The following is a 26456-nucleotide window of genomic DNA, read 5'->3' on the forward strand; positions in this document are numbered from 1 at the left end:
TGACTTTATACCCATACTCAGGTAGTAAGGATCTGAGTGTAACTGACTGTGACTAGTAATAATCATATACACAGAGATTAAAGACACATGTTCAAACAACTCTTAGTAGCATTGAAAATGTAGGAAACAAGCAGGGCATGGTGGCTCATGCCTTTGATCCCAGCACTTGGGATGCAGAGGCAGGCAGATCTTTGTGAGTTTGAGGCCAGTCTGATCTACATAGTGAGCTCCAGGCCAGCAGGGGCTATAGGGAGACCCTGTCTCAAAAAGGAAAAAAAAAAAAAAACATATTTATATATTCTTTGACAATTTCACATGTATACGTAATGTATTTTGTCATAGTTACCATCTCCCCCCATTGTCCTCTCTTACTTCCCTTCTACTCCCTCTGGACTCCTTCTCAACAAGTCCCCTTTTTAAAACAATTTTTCTTTTTTATAGGGGCTATAGGGAGACCCTGTCTCAAAAAGGAAAAAAAAAAAAAAACATATTTATATATTCTTTGACAATTTCACATGTATACGTAATGTATTTTGTCATAGTTACCATCTCCCCCCATTGTCCTCTCTTACTTCCCTTCTACTCCCTCTGGACTCCTTCTCAACAAGTCCCCTTTTTAAAACAATTTTTCTTTTTTATTTTATATGTATGAGTGTTTTGCCTGCTTGTATGTAAGTACATGTAGAGGCCAGAAGAGAGTGTTGGATCCCTTGGAACTGGAGTTATAGACTGTTGTTAGCTGCCATGTGGATGCTGGGAACCAAACCTGGATCCTCTGCAAGAGCAGCCAGTACTTTAACTGCTGAGCCATCTCTCTAGCTCCCTCCTACACTTACGCCCCCCTTCTTAGGAACCACTGAGTTTAATTAGGGTAGCCTGCACAGACAAGGTTGTGGGGTTATTTACTGGAGCATGAGCAACTTACTGGTTGCTACACTGTTGAAGAAAAATGATTCCTTCCCCAGTGGCCATTAACTGCTTGTAGCTCCTCAGCTGCCTATAGGCCTCATGAGCTCCTGCCCTGTCCAAGATGACTATGTCCACCACTTTTGCAGGCTCATTTTAATCTTTTGTAAAGAGTTTTCATATTTAATTTAATTTTTATTTTATGTGGATGAATGTTTTACCTGCATGTATGTAAGTGCACCTGGGTCTTGTAATGCCTGTAGAGGCCAGAGGAGGGCATTGAGTCCCTTGTAACTGGAGTTCTGGATGGCTGTTAGCTACTATGTGGGTGCTAGGAACTGAACCTGGGTTCTCTGCAAGAGAACTGCAAGCCAGTGTTCTTAACTCCTGAACCATCTCGGCGCCCATTTTTAAAAGTTACTATTTATTATTTTTATTTTATGTGTATGAGTGTATTGCCTGCATGTATGTGAGTGTACCTGTGTCATGCAATGCCTTGGAGGTCAGAAGAGGGTGTCAGATTCCCCTGGAACTGGAGTTAAGGATGGTTTGTAGCCGCCATGTGGATGCGGGAATCGAACCTGGTCCTCTGCAAGAGCAGTCAGTGCGCTTAACTGCTGAACCATTTTTTTAAAAATATTTTATTATATTTATTTTATGTATATGAGTATATTACTTGCATGTATGTAAGTGCACCTGTGTTGTGCTGTGTCCCTGGAGAACAGAAGAGGGTGTCAGATCCCCTGGAATTGGAGTTACAGATGATTCTTAGCTGCCATATGTATGTGGAGAATCGAACCCAGGTCTTCTGCAAGAGCAGCCAGTGGTCTTAACTGCTGAGCCATCTCTCCAGCTCCTTTTTTAGGTTTTCTGAAACATAGTCTCTCTGGAATTCACTATGTAGACTATGCTGCACTTGAACTCACAGAGATCCATTTGCCTCTGCCTCCTGAGTGCTGGAATTAAAGGTGTGTGCCACCATGCTGGGGTCTGTTTTTTGGTTTTGAAACAGTCTCTAGCCTAGGTTGGCCTTCTGACTCACTGTGCAGTTGAGGATGACTTAAGGATTTTTTTTTTTAATTTATTTTTATTTTATGTCTATGAATGTTTTGCCTGCATGTAAGTGCACCACATGTATGCAGAGCCCATGGAGGCCAGAAGAGGGCGTTGGATCTCCTGGAACGGGAGTTATGGATGGTTGTTAGCTACTGTGTGGATGCTAGGGACCAAACCTGAGTCCTCTGCAAGAGCTTTTAACTGCTGAGCCATAGCCATCTCTCCAGCCACTGAGGATGACTTTCAACTTCTGATCCTCCTGCCTCTACCTCTCAAGTGCAGGGATTACAGGCATGTATCATCATGCCTGGTTTTTACAGTGCTCTGGATTGGAGCCAAGGCTTCATGCCTTTTAGGAAAGCATTCTACCAACTGAACTTTGTCCCCAGCTAGTCTCCACTTCTCTTTTTCACTTTTGCCATTTCACTTTTTTTTTCTTTTTCTCTAAAAGATAGGGTTTCACTGCGTAGCCCTGTCTGACCTAGAACTCACCCTGCAGATCACGCTGGCCTTGAACTCATATAGATCTGCCTGCCTCTGCCTCCTGAGTGTTCACCAGGGCACCAGGCATGGTGATACTTTACTTTGTGAGGATCCTAGTTGAATGGCTAAAGTGTTTTGCTTATTGGCTCAATCATCTCTGGGAGCATGACTTCACCCTGGACTCTGGCACACCTACTTGCTCATGACATTTAGACCAGGACTTTTTTCTGCTCATGATCTCTTTTATGCAACCAAACACTCGCTGATAATAAATCATACAGAAATTTATTTTGAAGCAGTTCTTTGGTTTAAATATAATTTTAGCATTTATTAAAGATGAAAGCAAATATGTATACTAATGAGATGGATGCACTTGTTTATTTTTTACATAAAAGAGTTATTTTGGCTCAGTATTTGGTACTGTAGAACATATTGTATTAGTGTTTTTAAGAGTTGATTGATATTTGGATTTTGTAATTGTTGGTACTAAGAATGATCCTTTTTAAAATATTAATTAAAATATTAAAATATTAATTAAAAATATTTTATTATGCTTATTATTGTATTGCCTGCATGTATCTAAGGGCACTTATGTTGTGCAATGCCCACAGAAGTCAGAAAATGGCATCGGATCCACTGGAACTGGAGTTGCAGCTGTTAGATGTCATGTGGGTGCTAGGAACCAAACCCAGGTCCTCTGCAAGAGCAGCCAGTGCTCTTAACTGCTGAGCCATCTCTCCAGCCCTTAATTAATTTTTTTAAACAGTCTTTTGTAGCCAGGGTGACCTTGAATTTATGATCTTGTCTCCCTTTTCCTAGTGCTGGCATTATTACGTTGGCCACCACAATGGTTTATGTGGTGCTGGGGATCAAACCCAGTACCTCCCTTTACTGACCTTGCTATATTCCCTTGCCACTTTTCCTGAGTATTTAGTGTAGAGTATATTTAGGGCCATTTCAGAAATTATTGGAAATTGTCTCAACACAAAGCCAAAATTCATTTAATGACCTTATAAAACTAAATTCAGTAACTCAAACAGTTTTAAAAACAATCCAGGGGCTGGATAGATGGCTCAGTGGTTAAGAGCACTGACTGCTCTTGCAAGAGGACCTGGGTTCGATTTCCAGCACCCACATGGCAGCAAACAACCATCCATAATTCCAGTTCCAGGGGAATCCAACACCTTCTACCTTTGTGGGCATTGCATGACACAGGTGCGCTTACATACATGCAGGCAATACACTCACACACATAAAATAAATATTAAAAAAAAACCCAAAACAATCCAGAGTAGAGTGTGGTAGTATGCACCTTTAATCCTAGCACTCAAGGGGAAGAGGCAGGCAGATCTCTGTGAGCTTCAAGCCACCCAGGGCTATGTAGTGAGACCCTATCTTAAAAAAAAACAAAACCAAAACAAAACAAAAAAACAATTCAAAGATACACTAATTTGACACATGCTGAGGAATGACAGTAGGAAATTATTGAAAGTCTTTGCTTTAAACCGTTATTTTCTGTAAAAGCAGGAAACTTTGTATTTACAGTAAAAATATCACAATTTATAATATACAATTATCTTAAATCTCAGCCTAGGTGCTTAAGGCAGTGTGCATTGGTGTTGTGGGTGTGACCATATATATGGTGCAAAGTGTGCTTGTTGTGTATTCAGTCATATAGTACAACATGGCAAGCAGAAAAGCCTTGGATTCATAGCATGTTTGGTTGGTGTATTAATTTTTGGGTCATTTTCCATTCTGAAACCTTTTACTGCTGCCACATTTTTTGTGACCCCCTATATTCATGTAGTTACACTGCCTCATAGGGTTTGACCCACAGTTTAAGAAGCTGGGGCCTAGACAGTGCTACTCAGTGGAGTTCCATTGTGAGCTTGTGGATGTGTGATCTCACATGCAGTGATGCTGGATCTGTGTAGGTTTGGCAGGGCATCCACTAGCACCATGCTGCCTTTGCAGAGGTGGCTGCAGGTGTCTGCTCAACTTGGGAGAGGCTCAGGCTATTTATAGTCAAGCAGCTTGTGGGTGTCGATGTCACAGATGGTAGTTTTCATTTATAGAGTATTCATTTAATTTGATTCCTTTTTTTGTCTTTTTGGGACAACGTGTCCCTTCCCTGTAGCCCTAGCAGGCATGAAACTTGCCATGTAGACCAGGCTGGCCTCAAACTCGCAGAGATCTGCCTGACTCTGCCTCCTAAGTGCTAGGATCAAAGGTGTGCGCCACCTCGCCCAGCTTGATTCCAATTTTTAAAATTACCCATATTTTTATTCTTTAGTCATACTTCTTTAACTTTTTTTTCTTCTTGAGACAGGGTGTTACTCTGTAGCCCACAGAGCAATGCTGACCTTATGATAGCTATTTAAAGTTTGTTTCTGCTAATTTTTAACATCTGGGCAGTCTGTGTATTTGCTTCTATAAGCCAGCCTTTTCTTGATTATCTGTCTCAAAAAATATGCTTTTTTCCTGCCTTGGTAAGTTTTTTTTTTTAAATTTTTAATTGAATTTTTGTATATTTCATACAGAAAATCATTATATCCTCTTCCCCTTTGGCACCTCCCATAGTCCCCTGCTGGAGTTCATACATGCTGTTATTTGTGTTAAGGCCTATCATGTCAAGTTAGTGTCCCCAGATGTCCCTCAGTGCAAGTTCATCCATTGGGATCTAGTCAGCTTATCTAGAGTCCCTCCCTTTAAGAAAATCAGCACTTCCTCACCCAGCAGTAGTCATCTGCCAATAATTCTTTGACTAAGATTGGTGCCCACTGTTCACTTCTACAGTTCTGTGCTGGGTTTTTGTCTCTTTAAGTTTGTGTGGATCTTGTGCATGCTGACACCACTGCTATAGCTTCATATAAGAGTCCCAGGAGCCTGTAGGACTATTTCTGTATGGTCATGCACCTCCTCCCTGGCTCTTAGAATCTTTCTGCCCCCTCTTCAGCAATGGTCCCTGAGCCCTGGGTGTGTAGATTTTAATATAGGAGTCCTGTCCAGGGACCCATACTCTGCAGACTCTTATTCTCTGTGTTTTGGCCATTTGTGACCTTTTGTGTTCCTGGGCCTTTGTTGCATGAGGGAGCTTTATTGATGAGAATTGAAAGATGCGTTAGTGTTCTCTTCATCCCTTGTTCTATGTTCTGTGAGCCTTAGGTGTAGAGGTTGTATTCTAGATCTGCTACTTAGGCACAGACAACCTCTGTCCAATAGCTGTGGGAGACAGTCACTGTTTCAGGTTCATCTGTTGGGTTGTATCTTGCACTTTGGGTTGATCTCTTTTCTGTGGTCCCTGAGTAACAGTGCCACCACTGTCCCAATAGATGTTGACATAGGCCACATAAGGGAAACAGCTGGAGTGGTATGCCCAGGCATTGACCTGTGCCTCATAGAGCAGCCTCTACAGAGGGGCATCTAGAGACAACCAGGGCCACTCAAACTCTTAACTTGCTGTGTCAGGGTGGTTGCTGGTGGTCCTGAAGCCTACACAGGGACTCACCTTTTGCGAGCCTAGAGTTCTGCACAGTCCTTGTCCCTAGCTGTATATGGTGGGTTTTCACAGCCTGGATGAGATGGGCTAAAGGTTTCAGTCCCAGCTTGGTGGTAGCTGTCATTTTTCCTGGGGGACTTGTGACAGTGCTCAGTCAGGTTCCTGTGGCTTACTCGTTATTTGCCTAGGCGGTGGGTATCAGTGGAGAGGGACTTTTCCAGAGCTGTCAGTCTGTTTTCCATCTGAGATCCTGGGAGCTAAGGTCTCCAGCTCCTTGGTTGTCCCTAGGGCTTTGCTTTCTGGCATGAGAGGACTTGCCTGAAGGAAGAAAAAGAGCAGTTTTCTTCCATAGTCCCTACCCCAAATCTTGGTTAAGCAGCCAGGTCCCTGCTGGGGGCTACGTGCAGTGCTAAGGAAGCACATGGGTGTTCATGTCTGCAGAGAGCTTCTTGGTCACACTTGGGGAGGGGAGCTTGCCAGGTCAAGGGCCAGAGTAAGTCAGCCAGCAGCTGCTGAGAGCTGGGGTTACCTCAGCCTATTCTAGGGACAGGGGTTGCCTGTGGGATGTCCTGCTAGGTAGTCTCTTCAGTACCTTCTGCCCGCTCCTATTTTCTTTTGATTTTCTTTTTCAAGAGACAGATCCCAATATGTACAAACTGACCTTAAACTTCCTGTATAGTTCAGGCTGGCCTTGAACTTAGGATCCTCCTTCCTTAGCTTTCTAAGTGCTGCATTAAAGGCAGGTGTCACTGTGCCTAACTGACTGAACTTCATGATTCTAGGCTACAGGCCACTTGGCACTAAGTGGATGTGATCATTGGGTAGAGTTTCCTATGGGAAAGCCGTCTCCAGCTGATGGAGTTGAGCAATTGAGGCAGGCACACTGCTGGGCTTGCTGCCTCAGTGGGTGCTGCACAGCTCCAGTGAAAGTAGGCCATGTAGCCAGTAGGCTGAGTCACAGAATGTCACAGACCTTTTAAGAAAGTTTCCTACTTGAAGGACCTCTTAGGAATGCTTGAAAGCAACATTGTCAGATCAGTTGGACTTGGTCATGTTTTTGTGACATTACAGTTTCAAAAAGACAGGGAAGTAGAAGTGTGGGTTATCTGTTGAGAGGCTCAACTTCCAGAGCCCCCATGGCATTGGGCTGAACTGTAGATACATGCACCCAGGCACACCTGTAGCAGTTGCAAAGCCAGGCCAATGTTTAGAGATTCAAAGATGAGGGGCCCAGGCTTCTGTCCCTTGCTTCCCCTCTGCTGCTTTGTTACACCTTTGCCACAGCCCTCATGGGAACTGGCCATATTTATCACTGTATATTTCTAGTTTAGGGATGGGTAGGGACTGTGTAGTGGGGATATACTGCTTAGATTGTCCTATAGCTTTCTTGGTTATTTAAAAAATACAAGTATTAGCTGGAGAGATGGCTGAGTGATTTAGAGCACTGGCTGTTCTTGCAGAAGACCCGAGTTTGAGTCCCAGCATCCACATGGCAGCTAACAACCATCCGTAACTCCAGTTCCAGAGGATCCAGTGCTCTCCTCTGTCCTCTGCAGGCACTGCACAACATGGGTGCACTTATACACACGCAGGTATAACACTCATACACATAAAATAAAATAAAAAAATAAATACAAGTGAAGAGTAAATTCCCCTTCTAGCTCTGCAGCAAGGGGTGTGGCTAAGCTGTGTGGACAGCAGTTTTAGGGGGAAGATGAGGGGTAGGATTCCTACTGGGCTGCTGGTCAGAAACCCAGAGGCAGCTATGGGCATGGAGGAGTGAGCAGAGAGCAGTGTGACCCAGTGTGGCTCCTGCCAACCAGTGGGCAGTGAGGTGGGCTTGATGCAGAGGATACTTAGAACCCAGGGAAGGCTGAGAGGGTTAGCCAGTCTGGCTTGGGTAGATGCAGAGGACACACTTAGTTCATTCTCATGGGAGGAGGGCATGTTACAGTAGAGCTGGTAAATGCCCTAACCCCTGGGCCAGCCTTGGGAGCAGGGGTGGGACACAGCCAGGCTACCCTCAGATGTCTCTGTCTGCTAGTAGGGGGACATGTTCTTGTTCCTCCCAGGAGATGGCAGGAGGTCAAGGAGGGCCAGCACCAAGGGGAGGGCCCAGAGTGAGTGACAGACTTGTCCTGTGGACAGGAGTGACCTAGTTGCACAGTGAGTGCTACCCCCATGTCTTGGCCTGCTTCTGGGACCTCTGTTGGTGTAGAGGTGGTGGTGTGCTTCTTGTTGCTGTACACTGCTGTCTCTAGATTTGTGGCTGGTGATAGTTTAAGGGAATCTCTTTAGTTGACAATTTGCTCTCATCCTCACATATTTTTCTTGCTATATATTCATAGGAGAGAATTGGCTGGAAGGGTTTTGAGGCTCTCTTTAAAAGTGTGCCTCAGTGGGAGTAGAGAGGTGGCTCAGCGGTTAAGAGCACTGGCTGCTCTTACAGAGGATCCAGCTTTGGTTCCCAGCACCTACATGGCAGCTAACAGCCATCCTTAACTCTAGTTCTAGGGAATCAGTTGCCCTCACAGGTGCACTTACATACATGCAGGCAAAATACTTAACACATAAAATAAAAATAAATTAAATAAATAAAAGCACCTCAGTAATAGGCATTGGGAATGTCTTCAGGCTCCAGTAACAGTAAGTACATGGGATACAAGTTTATGAGTGGTCATTAGCTCAGAGCCATTGTAGATTTAAAAACATTTTTAAAAATTATTTTATGTGTATGAGTGTATCGCCTGCATGTGTACAAGTGCACCTGTGTTGTGCAGTGCTCGTGGAGGTCAGAAGAGGGTATTGGATCCCCTGGAGCTGTAGTTATGGATGGTTGTTAGTCACATTATGGGTGCTGAGAATCAAACCCATGTCCTCTGCAAGAGCAGCTTGTGCTTTTAATCGCTGAGCCATCTCTTCTGCCACATGTAGATTGTTTTCTTGGAACCTGCAAGTACCTTTGGTTACAGGGCAGGGGAGCACCGGGCTCTTGGTGGAAGGGCCTGCAGTGTGGGCTGTGTTTTTTCCACTTCCCCCCTGCTGCCCTGTGGTCAGCAGAGCCTGTCCCTCCCTGCAGGTCTGACTTCACTGACAGTATCCTATCTGTGCATCCCTCTGACGTGCTGGACATGCCTGTGGACCCGAATGAGCCCACGTACTGTTTGTGCCACCAGGTGTCCTATGGGGAGATGATCGGCTGTGACAATCCAGATGTGAGTGTTTGAATCTTAGGGGACGCATGTACTCTGGGATGGGTGTATGGGCGGGGATGTTGTCCTTTCCATGTTTAACATGCAGAGTGCTTAGGTGTGACTTAGGCTCTCCTTTTGCTTTGCAGTGTCCGATCGAGTGGTTTCACTTTGCTTGTGTGGATCTCACCACAAAGCCCAAAGGAAAGTGGTCAGTATGGGGTGCCTGCAGCCTTGGTCAAGCCTGTCTGTCTGGTGCTCTGGGCCTGGCTATGTGTCTCAGTGTTTGTTTTTTTGTTGTTGTTTTTTAGATTTTTAAAATTATTTTATGTGTGTGTGTGTATTGCCTGCATGTGTGTTAGTGCACCTGGGTCATGCAGTGCCTGTGGAGGTCAAAAAAGGGTGTTGGATTCCCCTGGAATTGGAGTTACAGATGGTTGTTAGCAGCCATGTGGGTGCTAGGAACTGAACCTGGGTCCTCTGCAAGAGCAGCTAGTGCTGAGCCATTGTTCCAGTCCTGTGTCTCAGCGCTTTTTGCAATATTGGTTCTGGATGGAGCAGGGTGGTGGTGGTAGTAAACTTACGGAGGGAAATCTGCCGCCCAGCTTACCTGGGACGCAGTTACTGAATTTATGCAGTATTTATACTTCTATCCCTTGAAGAAGAGCTGGTTGTGTTCCCCACCTTTGCCCTGATGTGCATCCTGCATTCCAGACAAGTGCTCTACCACTGAACTATGCCCGCACTCACCCCTCCCTCCCACGCCCCAGGCCCCAAGTGGGATAGAGATCACTTAAATGAAGATGAGGAGATAGGTTCTTGTCCCAGGGAAATCTGGGAAGGTGAAGAGCAGAAGTAGCTGTGGAACCTTGGTGGGCCTGTGTCCCCTGCCAAGGGGCTCCTTCAACAGAGTGCGGGAGGCTTGCAAATACTTGTTTTCATCGTGCATCTAGTCAGCAGTAGGCAACTGTTCAGGATGGTCCCAAGATTTTATTTGAATAAAAATCTGGTTTTGTTGACTTGTATTAGAAATGGGTATATTTCTTAAAGTGAAATAGGTCTTGGTACCTCCTCACAGGAGCACCCTGAGCATGTCACGGTAACATTCTTGCTATGTATGCCATCCTGTAGCCAGAGAGTCACTTGGGCAAGGAGGGTTGGGTGTTCTGTTGTAAGGGCTCTCTGGTCACCACACTGATGTGTGTGGTGTGTATGTTAAAGCCCACCCTGTCAGACAGACCACTTTGGATGGCACCTTAACCACTGAATGCTTGGAGTGGCAGGTACCTATGTGTGTAGCTCTGCTGCTGATGGATGTTGGTTCCTCAGCTGAGGAAAGGAAAGCAGGAAAAAGCGTGCATGTGAGGTGGAGATGGGAGTTCAAGTTGGATGTGGTGAGTTCTTTGCAGAATTTCCAGGTGAGGAAGTCTGACAGCACTGGGAAAGTCAGCAGGGCTGCTACCTTGACATCTGAGAGCTTAGAAGCCTGGCAGCTGCCTACTATGCTAGACCCATAGCCAGACAGAAGAACTGGAGTATGGGATTCCTGTGTGGTCTTTTGTAGCTCACTACTGTGGGCTTTCTCAGGGGGATTCACAGCTTCTGACTGCTACACATTACTGTAGTTGAGGTCTAGGTGCTTGGAGCTTCTTAGTGCAGGGAATTGATATGAGTTGTCATATGTGAAAGAGCTGCCTCTCACATAGGGAACTTACTAGAATGTCCCTTTGCATCATGAATGGCTGCTATGTTCTTGAATGCCCATTAACACTGTCTGAGGCTCATATCCTTATTTGACTCAGAGTACTGGGGCCTGTGTGAGCCATACAGGGTTCAGGGTCCAGTGCAGCTGTTGGGAACTGGTATCCATAGGGTTGATAGGTGTCAGTCTGCTTGGTTGGCCTTCAGCATGTCCAGTCCCTTAGCTAGCTATTGTTTTCTCCTCCACAGTGGGCATAGTGATCCTATGTAATGAGCAACATTATCAACTCGATCACAAGGCTGTGCTGACGTGCACTGGTCAGACTCAGACGTGTATGAGACTGATTCATGTCCCAGCTTTCCCCAGACCCAAGACTCATCCCCACTGTGTTTATGTAGTTGCTCTCTGGCACTGTCCCACTAGAGTCCAGCTACTCTGGGAAACACAGTAGGTGGGCCTGGGTGTCCTCTGTGCCAGCAGAAACACTGCAAAGGGTGATGCCTGTGCCTTTCTCATCACAGGTTCTGTCCACGATGTGTTCAGGAAAAAAGAAAGAAGAAGTAAGGAAGAGGTTGTGTGCCAGATTGAAGAGCAAGCTAATATATTTCTTCATTCATGTTGCAATATTTTCTTTCATTTTAAAACTACCTTATTTTGACTGATATTTAAGAACTCAGTGGCCAGTTGTAATTTTGGATATTTCTTAAAACAAGAAGCTACCGCACCATTTGCACAAAGCAGTCTCACAGGGACTTGCCACAGTGACTTTATGTGCAGATCCCCCCCCATCACTGGGAACAGCAGCACCCGGACCTCCTGGGGTGAGTGTCACCTTGGGTTGCTGGCAAAGTGCATGGTGCGGGGTGGACACATTTTTAACCTGGTACACTGCCACCACTATGTGACCAGAGGGTCAGTCTCAAGCATCCATCAGAAGTTTTCCAAGACTCTCATGGCACCATGGAAGCACAACTGTTGCTCTATGAGCACAGTGTTGTCAGGCATTGCCCCACATTGCGCTGTGACTGGAAACCATGGACTCTTGGCCAGGATACCTCTGACATGTCTGGAAGGGGCTGGGGGTTCTTCCCAGGAGGAAGTGCCCTCTACTTCACTGTGTACTGCCTTTTCAGTGTGAACGTCCAGTCCTTCCTGGGGATTTGCCTTCTGTTGTTAGCCTTGGACTGTCAGTTACTATGACCAGCACTGCCAAGCAGCGGCCCAGTAGCCAGGCAGAGGTTTCATTTCTCTGGGAATTCCTGACTTTTTTACTGTGAAGATGAAATTATTGTAATAGCATGAAAGTCGTGGGTCTGTGTGTCTATGAAGTGAGTTCGTCTACTGTGAGCTGATTTTAGAACTCTGTTATGTTGCATACCACTAGACCAGCATCTTACATCCAAGGGGACTACAATTATGTGACATGATTTGTGAATTTGTGTGTCCAATAACAGTTCTGGAATGAAGGTAGGAAAGTAGAGTGTATTCTTTGTTTAATCAGTGTCCACCAAACCAGTGTTTAACTGTCTTTTGGAAATAATTGTGGGGAAACATACACATTGGGCCTGTTGAGAGATTAATTTGTGGTGGTTCCTTAAGTGTGACAGATTCCTGAGAGCCTTCTTTGTCTTAGAATTCCTCTGGCATGTTCTACAGTGTCTCAGACTATCCAAGAACCAAGGGAGCTTGTTCCTGGCTTCACCCCAGAAAAAGATCCACAAGACAGAGCTGAGTTATACAATTCCCAATTTGAGGAGAGTTGAATTTCTTCATGAGGAGGGCAGGCACATTATTTTCTTATAATGACCATATCTAAATCTATAGTTTTTCCCTCCCGCTTTATACTGAGGAGGAAAAATAAAGCAGGAGGGAGTTGTGAGACCTTGTGTCTGTCCCACATTGTGCCATTCCCCACACATCAGCTCATGTTCTTAGATGAGAACAAAGACATTTAGGGATGCGCGAGGTCGGGGTGCCATTGGATTCTCAGCAGTTCTAGCAGTTCCTGCCTAGCCTGTCCCAGCAGGGGAAGGAGGGAGGGGAGTGGATTGTGTTGGTGCCACCGAGTGAGCTGGCTTGTGCTGACCCTTCCTGGGCAGCAGATGCTAGTCAGGTGATAGTGACTGCTGGCAACTCTTCCAGCTTTTCTCCAGAAAAGTGTCTCCAGAAGAGTGTTGGAAATGCTGGCTCCTGTGGCCTAAGGGCTCAAAAGGCTGGCACTTCTTGGGGACCCCCTCAGGCTCAGATTAGGTAATGCATTTTTATTTCATAACAGTCTTTTGTTCTACCTAAAGATTGTGAGAATCAAGTTATGGGAATTTTTTCTTTTATTTTTAAGACGGTATCATGTCTCTTAGGCTGGCCTTGAACTCATGTAGTGAAGGATGACTTTGAACTTTTGATTCTTCCATCTCCACTTCTCAAATGCTGAGATTAGAGATTACAGGTGTGTGCCAGGTCTGGTTTTGCGGTACTGGGGCGTGAACCCAGGACTTTGTGCATGCTAGACAAGCATGCTACCATATTTCTCAGCTAGCGTGCTCGCTCGCTCTTCTCTCTCTCTCTCTCTCTCTCTCTCTCTCTCTCTCTCTCTCTCTCTCTCTCTCTCTCTCTCTCCTCTCTCTCGTGCTAGGGATCAGACCCATGGCCTCCCTCATGTATGCTTTTTAATTTTTTTCTTTTTTCATCAGGGTTTCATTATGTAGCCCTGGCAATCATTCTGCCTTAATTTCAGAGGGCTGGAATTACAGCAGAGTGCCATCATGCTGGGCCTCTTTTACAATTTCTGTAAGCATAGTAAGTTTGTTATCAGATCTTGCCTGATAATGCCTTAGAAGCGGATTTAATACCTGAGATTCATCCTGGGGCAACTGAGTCCTTTCACACTGGGTAGGATTAGTATTTGTTAGTGGAGGTGTTAGAGGTTAAAACCCGTCATCTGGCTTGATCCATCGTCTGGCTTGCTGTGGTCCTGCTAGCTTTTGACTTCTCTGACTTCTGCCTCTTGGGGCCATCTTGTCCCTGCACACTGACTTTTATTTATTTTTAACTTTCTATACTTACCTGTTTTTCAGTGTTTACTTTTGCCAGTTACAGTAATATCACCAAAATAAGATGCATTTAAACTTTGGAAAAAACAGAAAATTTGAGTTTGAGGATTTAGCTCAGTGGTGTGGTATTTGCTTAGCAAGCATGATGCACTCTAGGTTTGATCCCTGGCACCAAAACAACAAAACAGAAAATATGAGCAGAATAGGAAAATCCCTTGGGTATTGTTTGGACTCTGATGAAATGTTTATCCCCATCATCACTATCTGTGAGCAGGGAGGACACCCAGAGAAAGAGTATCATACCACCAGCTCTGGCTTGGGTGCTGTAGAAATGCAGGCACTGTGGTGCTGTGCCAGTGAGCATTGTTCCAGGCCTGGCTGTCTCCATTCTTGGACCAGACCCTCTTTTGTGCCTGCCCAGCAAGGCCTACCCCACAAGCCATCCTTGTTTCTTGGACAGAATGGGTGGGGCTGTGGGACCCCCACAGGCCTGTGGTAGCTGTTTTGCCTGAGCCATGGGTGGGTTCTCCTTGTATAATTCCCCTTCTGGTAAGTACATTAGTGTTTTGCTAAGAGGAATCATTTTTGTTTTCCCTAAACATCAATAGTTTGAAGAATTTCTCCAATTTTCTTACAGAAGAAGCATGATGAATTAAATAAAAAGGTTTGTTAAACAGAGTCCCCCAGATCTGTGAACATGGTAGTGGTGTGATGGTCTGAGGAGTGCTGACTGTCCATCCGTCCTGTAGGTGAGGTCAGTAGGAGTCAGGCCACTGGCTGTGTCTTCTGTTCTGCAATGAAGAGCCATGTGATGGGGGCAGGGCTTGTGGCTGGCTTGAGGACACGGCTGGCTGCTTGCCCCTGTGCAAACTCCTTGCCCTCAGCCCTAACCTGTTCCTAGAAGGCCTTGGTAGGGATGCTTCAAGCAGTAATGCTGTCCAGAGAGCATGTGACTAAGGTCTGCCCTGTTATGAAGCTGGGAGGTTAGGTCTTCATGGTTTGAAATCCAACAGTGAAGGATATTTATTTCAGACATTGAAGACCTGAGTTTTCTTAGGTTTTCAGTGAACAGTGATCTTCATTGCTTATGCCAAGAGGAACTTTAAAGCAGGGGAGGTCTAAGAACAGTGTTCTCACTGAGGCACGACTGTGAAGTGTCTTTCTCCTTGGAATGTGCTGTGGTGTCTTGACCACATTCCATCCAGTAGGATGATGCAGCTTTAACATGAATGTCACATTTTATTTTCAAGGAATTATTATCTATGTCCCCTTTGTAAATGAAAGATACTATTGTAAATCTTTTTATTAAATAATGTAAAGATGTATATCTGTATTTTTGGACCATGTTATAGATTATGGATATATTGTTTAATAAAGTATTTTTTGGAAGAAACATTTGGAAGTAAGTCGTTTTAGAAACAGGTATGTAGCATCCCCATGTTGTTAGAGGTGAATGTGTCTCATTTCTGTTTACACAGAGTGCTGATACTGGGGGACTTCATGATCTAGGACCCTAAACTTTGCTTTGGTTGGGTGCTCAGGGAAGTTAGTGGCCAGTGCTGGGTCTCCAGGTTTCCAAGGAAGCTGTGTGCATGAATGCGAGGGCTGTGTACTGCTTTATAAAGTAGTACTATAAGGCTGAGGATTCGTCTCCGAGGTAGAACACATGCCTCATGTGCACGGTACTGGTCCATCCCCAGCAAAGTGGAAAAAAGGCAGTAATAGGCCTTTCCTGAATCAGGAGCCTTGCCCTGAAGGACTCTTAAGAGGGTCAGGGGCTGGGGGGTGGTGGTCCACATCTTTAATCCCAGCACTCAGGAGGCAGAGGCAGGTGGATCATGGCCAGCCTGGTCTACATAGTGAGTTCCAGGCCAGGTGGCGCTACAGGGAGATCCTGTCTCAAAAAGACCAAAGAAAAAGGTCAGGATTCTTTTGAGACTTTTCCTAGTCTGATGGGACAGTTTCTACAAAACCCCTCAAGACTGGATTCCTAACAAAATTTTATTTCCTGTAGTTCTGGTGATTGGCAGTTAAGGTCAAGGTGCCAGCAAGGCTTATGTCTGCTGAAGGCTTTGCTGTTTGTTGGGTTGCAGGCCTTCTCACTGTGCATTCACATGTCAAGGGGGGTTGTAGGACTAGGTAGGGAGGAAGCTCTCGGATGTCTCTTAATTAAAAAAAAATTACATTGTATGTATGAGTATGTGTGTGTGAGTACATGGACATGTGCCATGGTGGGCATGTGGAGGTCAGAGGACAACTTGTGGAAAGTTGATTTTCTCCTACCATGTGGGTCCTGGGGGTGAATTCAGGTTCTTACATCCCAAGCTGGTCTGAAACTACTATGTAGCTAAGGATGACCTTGAACTTTTGATCCTCCTGCCTCCATCTCTCTAGTGCTGGGATTACAGGAGTGCTCCACCAATGCCTGGTTTATGTAGTACTGAGTATTGAATCCAGGCCAACATTCTTCCAACTGAGCTACATTCCCAGACCCTGATGTCTCTTTATAGGGGCACTGGTCCTGTAGGATCAAGGTTCCAACCATAAATACTCATTTACCCTTAATTACCTCCATGTAGCCTCTGCCCCTAAAACAGTCACATTGGGGGTTAGGGCTTCCACATAAGAATGTGGGTGCCAGGCGTGGTGGCATACGCCTTTAATCCCAGCACTCGGGAGGCAGAGGCAGGCGGATCTCTGTGAGTTCAAGACTGGTCTGGTCTACATAATTGAGTTCCAGGACAGCTAGGGCTGTCTCAAAACGACCAAAAAAAAAAAAAAAAAAGTGGGCATAAATGTAATGAGTTGAGTTGTCATAGACATTTCCTTGAACAGTGTTGGGTTTACTGACACTGGGCAGCACAAGGCACAGCCTCTCACCCATATGAGAGATCACTTAGATCAGAGTCCTAGCTGGAGGAGGCTGAGGCTCCTGAAGAAGGGCCCTGTGGCCCTTTGACAGCATGCTGTGTTGACTATGCATTCTATATAATGTACCAGCAGCTGCTTGCCAGAGTGACTGCTAGGGTTAAAGGTAAGCCCTCTTCTTTGGGTGGTGGGTAGATGATGGCTGCTGATTTTGACAGGCTCTGAACTGTCATTAATTTCAGTGGTCCAAGATGTCACTGGCTTACTAATTTGTGAGGGCTATGGTGATTGGGTACCAGGAGTATCTGTGTAAGAGGGCCACACACACTGGACATCTTTCTAGTTCCTGAATCTGTAACTTTTTTTTTTAACTTAAAAAAAATTTTTTTATTTACTTATTTTTTTTTATTTTATGTGTATGCATGTATGTAAGTGCACCCGTGTCATGCAATGCCCACGGAGGTCAGAAGAGGCTGTCAGATACCCTGGGACTGGCAAGAACAACCAGTGTTCTTAACCGCTGAGCCATCTCTCCAGCCCCTGAATCTGTAACTTTCTTGACAACTGCCAATGCCCACAGTTGCCTGTGGCACAAGAGCCAGTTTAGTAGGAAGGGCCTAACCAGGATAGGAATCCAAGGCAATGTATGTTCTGCACCTAGAAGATGCCAAGGTGATATACTGGCCACGTACCAGTGCCCCATCTGATAAATCTGGGCAGGTGGGCAGACCCTAGGGAAGTGGTCTACTGAAGGCACAGATACAGCTACATGTAACCCTTCTGTCACAGGACATGTGCTGTTGACCCCTAAACACTGTGTTGTTTTATCTAGTTTGCAAACCTTACTGGGATGCCTGGCTTTTACTTGGCAAAGCAACCCTATACCTCTAGTCTTGATGCAGCCTCAGGGGACCCTCCTGCTCTCCCTAATCTGGTTCAGAGATCTAAATTGTCTTAGTATCTCACAGAATGACAAATGGAAGTGGACAAGCTGGAAATAACAGCTTCTGGAGCTGCCTCAGGAAAAACAGAGATGAACCCCACTTGGGATGCCAGGTACTGTGGGGCAGCAAACTAGAAACCACTGGAGTTATTTGAAAAACTTCATTTAAAGTGTGGAAGGCTGGAAAGTGGGATGCTGAAGCAAAGGAATGTTTGCAAGAAGCAGCAAGTACTTGTTTCCTAGGGCTGGGGATACCAACGGAGGAAGACAGCATGATCTGGACTTGGCCCAGGAAGCAGCTGCTGGGCTGATCTCTGTGCCTTGGAGCTGCCGCCATAAGATGCTGCGGAGCTAGGATGGGGCTGCCTGAGGAGCACGCCCTTGAGGCTGGCCCCACAAGTCAGGGGTGCTATGCTTAGTAGGGCTGGACTGGCCTCTGAGGTACGCACAGGTAAGTCCCAGCCCTGGACCTTTGAAATAAGTGTTCTACTTAGGCTGAAGGTTTCACTATAAGCAGTGATGTCTGCCGCTGGACTAGTGACCCCAGGGGAAAGACAGAGGCCTCAGGGGTAAGACAGAGGCCTCTGGAGGAAGAATGGTGGGTGTAGAAGTCCCCTGTGGAGAAAAGGGCCTGGGGAGGGGGCAATGGCACCCGGGGAAAAGAGAAACCACTGGGAGAGAAAGAAAAAGAAGTAGGGGGTTAGGGTTAGGGGGGGCAGTGGCCCCTGGGGGAAGGGCCACAGAGTGACTAAGGAATGGGCACTTACCTTTTGGGGCTAGTCGGGTGGATCACGGTAAGGCCAGATGAGGAAAGGGTTCGGGATATGGAGTGCTGGGACATCTGCTGGGCGGAGTCGGATTGTGGGCAAAGAAGGGCAGTAGCTACCCTGGGACCCCCTGGGGCGCTTAGGTGGGTCAGGGGAACGGGGGTGGGACAGTGGCAGGGCAGGGAGCCGGGCGGGGCCGGGAACCAGTGGGGCGGGAGAACGAGGGTAGGGTAGGGGCGGGGCGGAGAAGGGCGGGCTAGCCGGGAGCCCGTACACATGCGCAATTGGCTCACCCCGCCCTTCTGGTTCGGTCGCTCGGGGCCTGCGTCGGAGCCGCGGCGGGGATTCGGGTGCTGACGCGGTGCGTGTACACAGACGCCGCGGTGGGCGCCCGGCCGGTCGAGCTTCAGGGTGAAGGGCGCGGGTGTCCGTGGTCCTGGGCGTCGGGGCTTGCGGATCATCACGTGATTGCACCGGGCGAGTGCGCACTGTGTCCGAGAGCTGCGGGGGCCGCCGTGGTGCTGGCGTGCGTCCGGGCCGCGGGTCTCACTGGCGCCTTTCCGCCCGGCGTGTACTGGCCGCGTCGGCCCGGGAGTGCGAGGACTGGGTCCTCCCCAGGTCACAGCTTGCGGCGCATGCGCCTGGTGCGCGCCGCCCCCGGAGTGTGCGTTTGTCTGCCCCGGTGAGGCGGAAGCGGCTGCATTGGGAAACCTGGAGTTCCTCCGTGGCCTGGTCTGACCTGGGTTACCGTACGTTGTCGCAGGCCACCGTCCCATCCCGCCTTTAAAAAAATGTTGATTTCCCAAGCGTTTTAAAGCGTGTGGCTTAAGTATACGTACAACACGAGATTCAACTTTCTGAGGTGTTTAGGTGCACGGTTAAGTGCCAGCTTCCCTTTTCGTGCCTTAAAACCAATTCTGTTCGTAAGGAGGGCCTTTAAAGCAGGTCTCTTTGTAAATGTTAAACTAAATGCCTGGGAGAGAATGCGTCATTCGTAAGTGGACACGCAGTGAATTCTCAGGACTGTAATCCTGCAGAATGACACATCGAGATCCAGAACGGAACCCTTCTAGTGCAGCGCCCACTGTGTCCAGCAGCCTTGTCCTGTGTGGTAGCCCCTTCACAGTGCCAAGCCACCTCGCTCCTCCAGGTCTTGTGTTGATGGCACCGGACATGGTGCATAGGCAGTTAAGGGGCTTTCTCATTATTTTAGTGCTCATGAATTGCAGGTTCAATCTCTTTATTTTTCAGGGCAGGAGCAATGGTGCTCCATCAGATGCCCAGGTGGTCTGCGAGGCTCTTCCGGGCACCTCCAGGGTGGAGGAGGACTTGTGTTCTGGGACCCTCTATGGGGTCGAGGTGGCTGCCTGACCGTTGGGGCATGTACAGCCCCTTGGTTTGCAGAGGGTACTCCTCAGCCTCCGGCAGCCCCGAGGTGATGCTGACCTGCAAAAGATACCCTGTGCAGCGCCTGCCATTCTCCACGGTGTCTGAGAAGGATCTGGCTGCCTTTGAAAGCATCATACCTGGCAGAGTCATCACAGACCCAGACCAAGTGGAGGCATGCAACGTGGACTGGCTGAGGTCTGTCCGGGGTGAGTCAGTCTTGGGCAGCGGGGAAAGAGATGAATTGCAGAAGCCCAAAGACACAAGTGAAGAGGGGAATGTTTGTTGACTAAGGTCTTCTGAGAATAAATTCTGCAGGTTAAAAAGTGAAGCAGTCCCTGGCTGCACTGAGTGTGTAAATGCCGCCTGTGCATCTATCTGCTCAGCTGTTCCTGGAGCAGGAGTCACCAGAGACCCCAGTAGGGTCTTGAGGCAGCACCAGTTTACTCTCAATTCTGGAGGCTCAGAGCCTGAAACCCAGGTTGTCCCTGCAGCCTCCAGGGGAGAGTCCTTCCTGCCACACCCAGCTTCTGGCAGCCTGAGGTGTTAGCACCTGTCCCACTTCTACATTTATCTTTGTGCACATTCTTTCCTTTCTCCTCTTCTGCCTTTTTAAAAAAGTATTTTTAAAATTTATATATTTTTACGTGTATGTGTGTAATGCCTGCCTGTGTGTACCCGTGTGGTGCAGTGCCCTTGGAGGTCAGAAGAGGGCGGCGGATTCCCTGGAACTGGAGTTACAAATGGTTGTTAGCTGCTGTGTGGGTGCTGGGAATCAAACCTGGGTCCTCTGCAAAAGCAGACAGTGCACTTACCCGCTGAGCCATCTCTCCAGCCCTTCCTCTTCTGTCTTATAGAAACTCTTGTCATTGGATTTGAGGCCCATTTCATTAAGGATGATCTCATCTTGAGGTCTTTTTAAAAATATATTTTATTTTTAATTATGTGTGTATATGTGTGAGTGTGGGTTTGTCACATGAGTGCCTGCAGAGCCCAGAAGAGGATCTTGGATCCCCTGGAGCTGTATTACAGGCAATTGTGAGTCCTCCTAAATGAGTTCTAGGAACCAAACTCCCAAGTCCTCTGCAAGAGCAGCTATCTCTCCAGCCCTCAACTGGAGGTCTTAATTACCTCTGGAAAGACCCTTTTTCTATATCAGGCCATTCTCACAGGTCCCAGGGTCTTCAGAGAGAGGTGCCTTACTGGTGCTTTCACTGTCACCTGCCTCCTCCTGCAGCTGTTCCACACAGCTGAGATCCTTCTCAGCAACCCAGGCTTGGCACCTCTTTTTGCTAGCCACATTTCATTCTGTCCTGACAAGATTTTACCCAATTTAAAAATCCAACATGATGTTCTTGCTGTAATAGTAAAAAGAAGCAGTTGACAGTATACAGAAAATAATGCATTTGACACAACATGGGAATACCCTAGTCCCAGACTTATCCTGGCTCAATACTGCATGAACATGCTGTTGCTGGGAAGGCCTAACAAAACTGAGGCATCACAGGTTTTAGAGGGATTGGAAGGAGTGATCTTTGGGTCTGTCCATGAAATAAAGAGGGACAATAGCATGGCTGTGCTGACAGTGGAAACTCTGGATCTCTGTTTACTAGGTTGAGAGGAGCATTAAAGAGCAGGTCTGTTGGGGAAAGCCAAGAGTCTGAGTGTGAACATATGGAAATAGATGAAGGCAGCAAGGCCAAGAGACAGGGGCCATGAGCAGAGCAGGGGAGTCCAGAGCAGGGGCCGTGCTGGATGACTGTCTTTAGAGAGGAGGAGCCAATCAATGATACTGGACAGGCAAGGCCAAAGAGCAGCAGGGGAGCCACAGGAGTATATTCCAGAATCAGTGGAGAAAGACTTGGGGGAAGGAAGGGACACAGATTGCCATATGTGACTGCTGTATCAGGTAAGGTGATTGAGAACCATAGATGCCATTAGTGAACTTGACTGAGAACTGTGGGCACCATCAGTGACCTTGGAAGAAGACAGACAGACAGCTGGAGCTGACTCTGGGTTTGAGAGTGTGATGAGGAAGGTTCTCTTGGGAGTCTCCTGGAGAGTGAGTACACTATCATTGTGTGTTGAGTTGGGAAGTGGGGGCGTTTTTCAGGAGTCCAGGCTAGAAGGGGTTTTCATTTTTCTGTTTTAAGATGAGAGTGTAACATCAGGTTTGCAGAGTTGATGGAGATCATGGGAGATGATGGATAGAAAAGGAAGAAAGGAAAGGCAGCAGAGAGCAAGTGTAGCATACTGTGCGTAGGTCAGCAACACGGGTGAGGAGCCCTGGGCAGCAAATTGCCTGCAGTAACTGGAGGAAGACATTGCTGGTAGTGTGGAAGCAAGGTGGACAGGGGTATGCAGGGGTACTGGCTGCCACAGACAAGCATAGACAGTGGACATGATTGTATTTCCATGAAACAATTCACAAAACAGGCAGCAAGCCAAATTTGTCTCTGATATGGGTAGATACTGAAATCCCAAGGAGTTCACCAGGAGGTGAGCTAGGAAATGACAGGGGTAGAGATGGCAGCCTGGTTTGAGATGGGTAAGTGGTGGGATGGTCCTATGGTAGCCTCCCAGGTAGAGGCACCTGGAGAGACTGGGGCAAAGGGGACACACACACCCCAAGACCAGGCAGGGTGCCTGGCAGGTGTGAGAGGAGCCAGCATACTGCAAGGACTGCAGGAAGCAAAGTCCAAAGTATAGGAAGAAAATGGGAGGCTCAGGAGCAGGTCACATTGCTCCAGAGGGGCCAGTGGCAAGGTCCTGGGGCAGAGGAAGACAGGTTGGTGGACTAAAATTCTTGGAAGTGTGAGGGGATGGTCCTTTTATGTTGTCACCAACTGCAAAGGGGCCAGGATGAGAGGGAGTACCTGCTGGGACTTCTTGAAGGCATGGTGTAGGGGGGAGGTTCTGAGGAGGTGCCCTGACCTTGTTGGGCAGCCTTTCTGCCTACAAGTATTTGGTCTGACTTTTCCCTGGCCCGGGCTGGGGCCTTTCCAGCTACACTCCCCTCAGTTTGGGCATTTCCCTGAACTGTCTTGGATTGTTTTGCCTCTTGTTTCCTGTTCTCTGGAATTCAAGTTAGCAACTGACCTCTTATTGATTTACAGTCAGAGGGTCTACATGTATCTCTCAAGTGTGAAATCCTTCTGATGTTACTCTGCCTGCCAGTAGCAGGCCTTCTGCTGAGCACTTAAATGTCTATTGGGAAACCTGCTACAGACTTGGTTTTTTGCAAGCCTTGGCGAGCAGTGCTTACAGCTCTGTGCTCACTCAGGATGGCAGAGCACCTAGAACACAGCCAGCAGAAACTCTGCTGGTGACTAGGATCCCTGAGATAGGACAGACAGCCCACTCAGCTTCTTTGATGAGAAACATTATGCCTTTTAGAATCATAAAGTTAAGATAGCTGATGTGCAGAGCCTAGGAGATGTACAGAGCTGCTCTGGAATGTTCCTACAGCCCTATCACCTTGGGGTTCTCAGGGAAGTTGGAAGGCAGAAAGAAGTTTAACCACTCTGGGTGGCTTTCCCCAGCTTAGAGGGGCTCCTACCTGCCACTGGGTATCAGATAGACAAGGGCAGCCAAGAGTGAGTGAGGAAGTCATAGCCAATCCTGGTGTGAGTAGAGAGCTACAGACATGGCTCTCAGGAGCCAAGGAGAGGGTCTATTCTTTCATTGGAAGCTGAGACATAGGCAGATGGATGGATCTAGATGTCACCATTTAGCAGCCATTGTTCTGATTGGTTAAGGAAGAAGAGTCTGCTAAAACCAGCAGGTGGTTTGATGAGTACCAGGATATTTTTCAAGTCTTAAAGGAAACCATGCCTGTAGGGAAGAAGCCCAGCAGACCTCCCTGTACAGTGGGGCTGAAGCCATCTTCCCATAGGAGTAAGTGGGAAGGGGCCATTGTTTCCACCAATTGTTGCACATTGACCTAACTGTTGCATAGTCCCTAGCATAGCCCAGGACCTTCTGACCTCTTGCTTTTGTTCTTGGGTTTTTGTGGACCTGGTGGCTGTGACTGTACTAGTCACCTCACTGAGGAAGTACAGATGTTGTAGAAGACATTGTGTTGGATAAACTGGGGTGGGGGGGTAGGGAGGGTGGGAAGGTAGGCTGTAATTGAACTGCTTCCTTTCACGTGGACTGACATGATGGTTCTCTGTCACAGGCTGTAGTAAGGTGTTGCTGAGGCCCCAGACCTCAGAAGAGGTGTCTCACATTCTTAGGTAAGAGGAGATGTCTACATTCAAACACTGCTTTAGAACATCCCAGTCAGGCTCCTGTGGGCCACATTCACACCCACCCATAAAAGATTCCTGTAGGTCATTGGGTGCTCATGGGCAAAGGCATCCATTTTTCTAGATCCCTACCCTCAAGAGTCCTGACTGCAAGATGCTTCATCAATTATTCTGAGGCATAGCCCAGTGGCCACTATGAAGAAAGGGATCTGAAGGTGTAAGAATCAGGCTGCATATTAACCCCCACCCCATGCCCTGGACACAGTATCAGCCTTTGTCCCCCTGTGCACAGCTTTCGGGTGGGCTATCCCTTTTAATCCCTCACAGGATGGTGGGGAAGAGCCGCTGCCAGGGCTGTGGCAGGAAAGCCTAGAAAGAGGGTCAAGTTTGGGGGTTCAGCTTCATAGCATGTCCCTTGGGGATGGTTGTGTGGAAGTAGGGATGCTGACTTGATGGTCCTCCAAATGCTTGTTCTAGACATTGTCATGAGAGGAACCTGGCTGTGAACCCACAGGGAGGGAACACTGGCCTGGTGGGGGGCAGTGTTCCTGTCTTTGATGAGATCATTCTTTCCACTGCTCTGATGAACAAAGTCATCAGCTTCCACAATGTGTCTGGTAAGCCTGTGTTGCCTGTGTGCTTCCTGGGGCCAGGTGAGGCTGTCCTTCCTTATTAGTTACTGGGACTGTGCTCAGGCCAGCAAGTGTGTGTACGAATGTGTATGTACTCATATGTATGAGGTCTTAGCTGGGACAGAACTGTGGCTGCAGCATGGTCATCTGGTATGCCATGCCCAGCCTTCTCCTGTGTGTTCTAGGTCACTGGGTGACTCATACTGTGTGGACGTGTCACACTAGTCCCTTTGCACTCTGACTTCACCATGGAAGTCCTTCCTGGCCATGTATGGCCTTGCAGTGGCACTTGTGAAGGGCTTCCTGTTGCCCATGATGAGTTTAGTCTCCGGGGCAGCCTTCTTCTGCACTCAGGCTGGCTTGCTCTGTATGGGGACTGCTATCTGCTATCTGCAGCAAGGTGTTTAGCCCTCCCCACCAAAAAGCATGCAAACCTTCACTCTACTAGGGAGGAGAGCACTTCTGCAGCTGAGAGCACTGCTTCGTAGCAGTCCTCTCCACTCACTTCCATTAGCATACATGTAGCTGTGTTTCTCCATTTTTGCCTTTCTAATTTTTCTACTTTTATATGGTAATTACAAAGGACCAAGTGTTTCTGTTCTGCCTGATGTGCATGTTTGTATATGTATGTGGGGTGCCTCTTTCTTGCCTCTGAGGTGAGTGTTCCTTTACATTGTGCGGGGAGGGGGGAGGTTAGGGGAGTCCCAGCAGTGACAGGTCTCATGCCTATAGAAGCCAGAAGCTGTTGGCAGTCGGGTTGTTCTCTGTAGGAATCCTGGTCTGCCAGGCGGGCTGTGTGCTGGAGGAACTGAGCCGCTATGTACAGGAACAGGACTTCATTATGCCATTGGACTTAGGAGCAAAGGGAAGCTGTCATATTGGGGGTAACGTGTCAACCAACGCTGGTGGCCTCCGGTTTCTGCGATATGGCTCTCTTCGAGGGACTGTCCTGGGCCTGGAAGTGGTGAGCTGGGGTCTGACAAGGTGCAGAGCCTGCCCTGGGAGCATCCTAGCTTCAGTCTGGGACTGTTGTCTTGACGGTGGTACAGGGCATGGGCTGTGTTGGTTGGGGGTGGGCTTGTCCCAGATTAGAGACCCTGCTGTAATGGCCCCTGGCTGTAGGCTCCTTAGGGACATGTGGGGGCCCATACCACTGTGCTAGGAAGGCCCGTGGTGTGCCCACTCCACATGTGCCAGACTTCCAGGAGCCAGAGTGCGGAAGGCCAACTTGGTGTGGAGTCATACCTTTGCCAACTTACCCCCAGGATCCTTAGAGTCTCCTACAGGGAACCCTTGCTGTTTTAGTTACTTTTCTCATTGATGTAACAAAGTAACTTTTAAATGTTACTTAAGGATGGGCTGGAGGGATGGCTAAGCGGTTAAGAACACTGACTATTCTTGCAGAAGACCGGGGTTTGAATCCCAGCACCCACATGGCAGCTAACAGTTGTCCATAACTCCAGTTCCGGGGGATCCGACAGCCTCTTCTGCCTCCATGGGCAACTGCATGAGTCAGGTGCACTTACACACATGCAGGCATAACACTCATACACATAAAATAAAAATACTTTTTTAAAAAAGAAAATACAAAAAAAAATGCAAATAGCTCTATGCTAAGAAAGACAGTCACTTTCACTCAATTTAAATTCCAATGAGATTTGGGGTGGGTTTTCTTTCTTTGTTTTTTTGAGACAGGGTCTTACTATGTAGCCCTATTTGGCCT

At 47.5% G+C, this 26456-nt stretch overlaps 3 protein-coding genes across 13 annotated transcripts in view; 2 read left to right on the top strand and 1 right to left on the bottom strand.

Annotated features, from left to right (window-relative positions):
- Ing5 (inhibitor of growth family member 5) overlaps positions 1 to 12534 on the top strand; it is a 29469-nt gene extending 16935 nt beyond the window's left edge. For all 8 annotated transcript variants that reach the window (XM_029561664.1, XM_029561668.1, XM_029561665.1 and 5 more), the window contains 3 exons: positions 9024 to 9159; positions 9285 to 9346; positions 11359 to 12534. In XM_029561664.1, coding sequence (XP_029417524.1) covers positions 9024 to 9159; positions 9285 to 9346; positions 11359 to 11401 — 241 coding nt within the window. In that variant the 3' untranslated portion in view covers positions 11402 to 12534. The remainder of the gene's footprint in view (positions 1 to 9023; positions 9160 to 9284; positions 9347 to 11358) is intronic.
- A 5653-nt stretch (positions 12535 to 18187) lies between these two features.
- Positions 18188 to 19241, bottom strand: LOC103730874. The gene is made up of 3 exons (XM_008829182.3): positions 18759 to 19241; positions 18466 to 18539; positions 18188 to 18369 (listed from the first exon to the last, which is right to left on the bottom strand). Exons 1-3 carry the CDS (start codon positions 19239 to 19241, stop codon positions 18189 to 18191), a joined length of 738 nt encoding a protein of 245 aa, XP_008827404.1. The 3' UTR covers position 18188.
- The window catches only part of D2hgdh (D-2-hydroxyglutarate dehydrogenase), a 15393-nt gene continuing 7700 nt past the window's right edge, over positions 18764 to 26456 (top strand). The window contains exons 1-5 of one of the 4 annotated variants that reach the window (XM_008829166.3): positions 18764 to 18826; positions 19717 to 20060; positions 24032 to 24089; positions 24579 to 24718; positions 25504 to 25697. In XM_008829166.3, coding sequence (XP_008827388.2) covers positions 19727 to 20060; positions 24032 to 24089; positions 24579 to 24718; positions 25504 to 25697 — 726 coding nt within the window. In that variant the 5' untranslated portion in view covers positions 18764 to 18826; positions 19717 to 19726. Of the gene's footprint in view, positions 18827 to 19131; positions 19215 to 19716; positions 20061 to 24031; positions 24090 to 24578; positions 24719 to 25503; positions 25698 to 26456 lie in introns of those variants that run through there. The other 3 variants (XM_017797171.2, XM_017797170.2, XM_029561663.1) reach the window with 3 other exon arrangements.

Source organism: Nannospalax galili, unplaced genomic scaffold (genome assembly GCF_000622305.1).
Source record: "Nannospalax galili isolate Female #2095 unplaced genomic scaffold, S.galili_v1.0 scaffold453, whole genome shotgun sequence".
Classification (NCBI taxonomy): Eukaryota; Metazoa; Chordata; class Mammalia; order Rodentia; family Spalacidae; genus Nannospalax; species Nannospalax galili.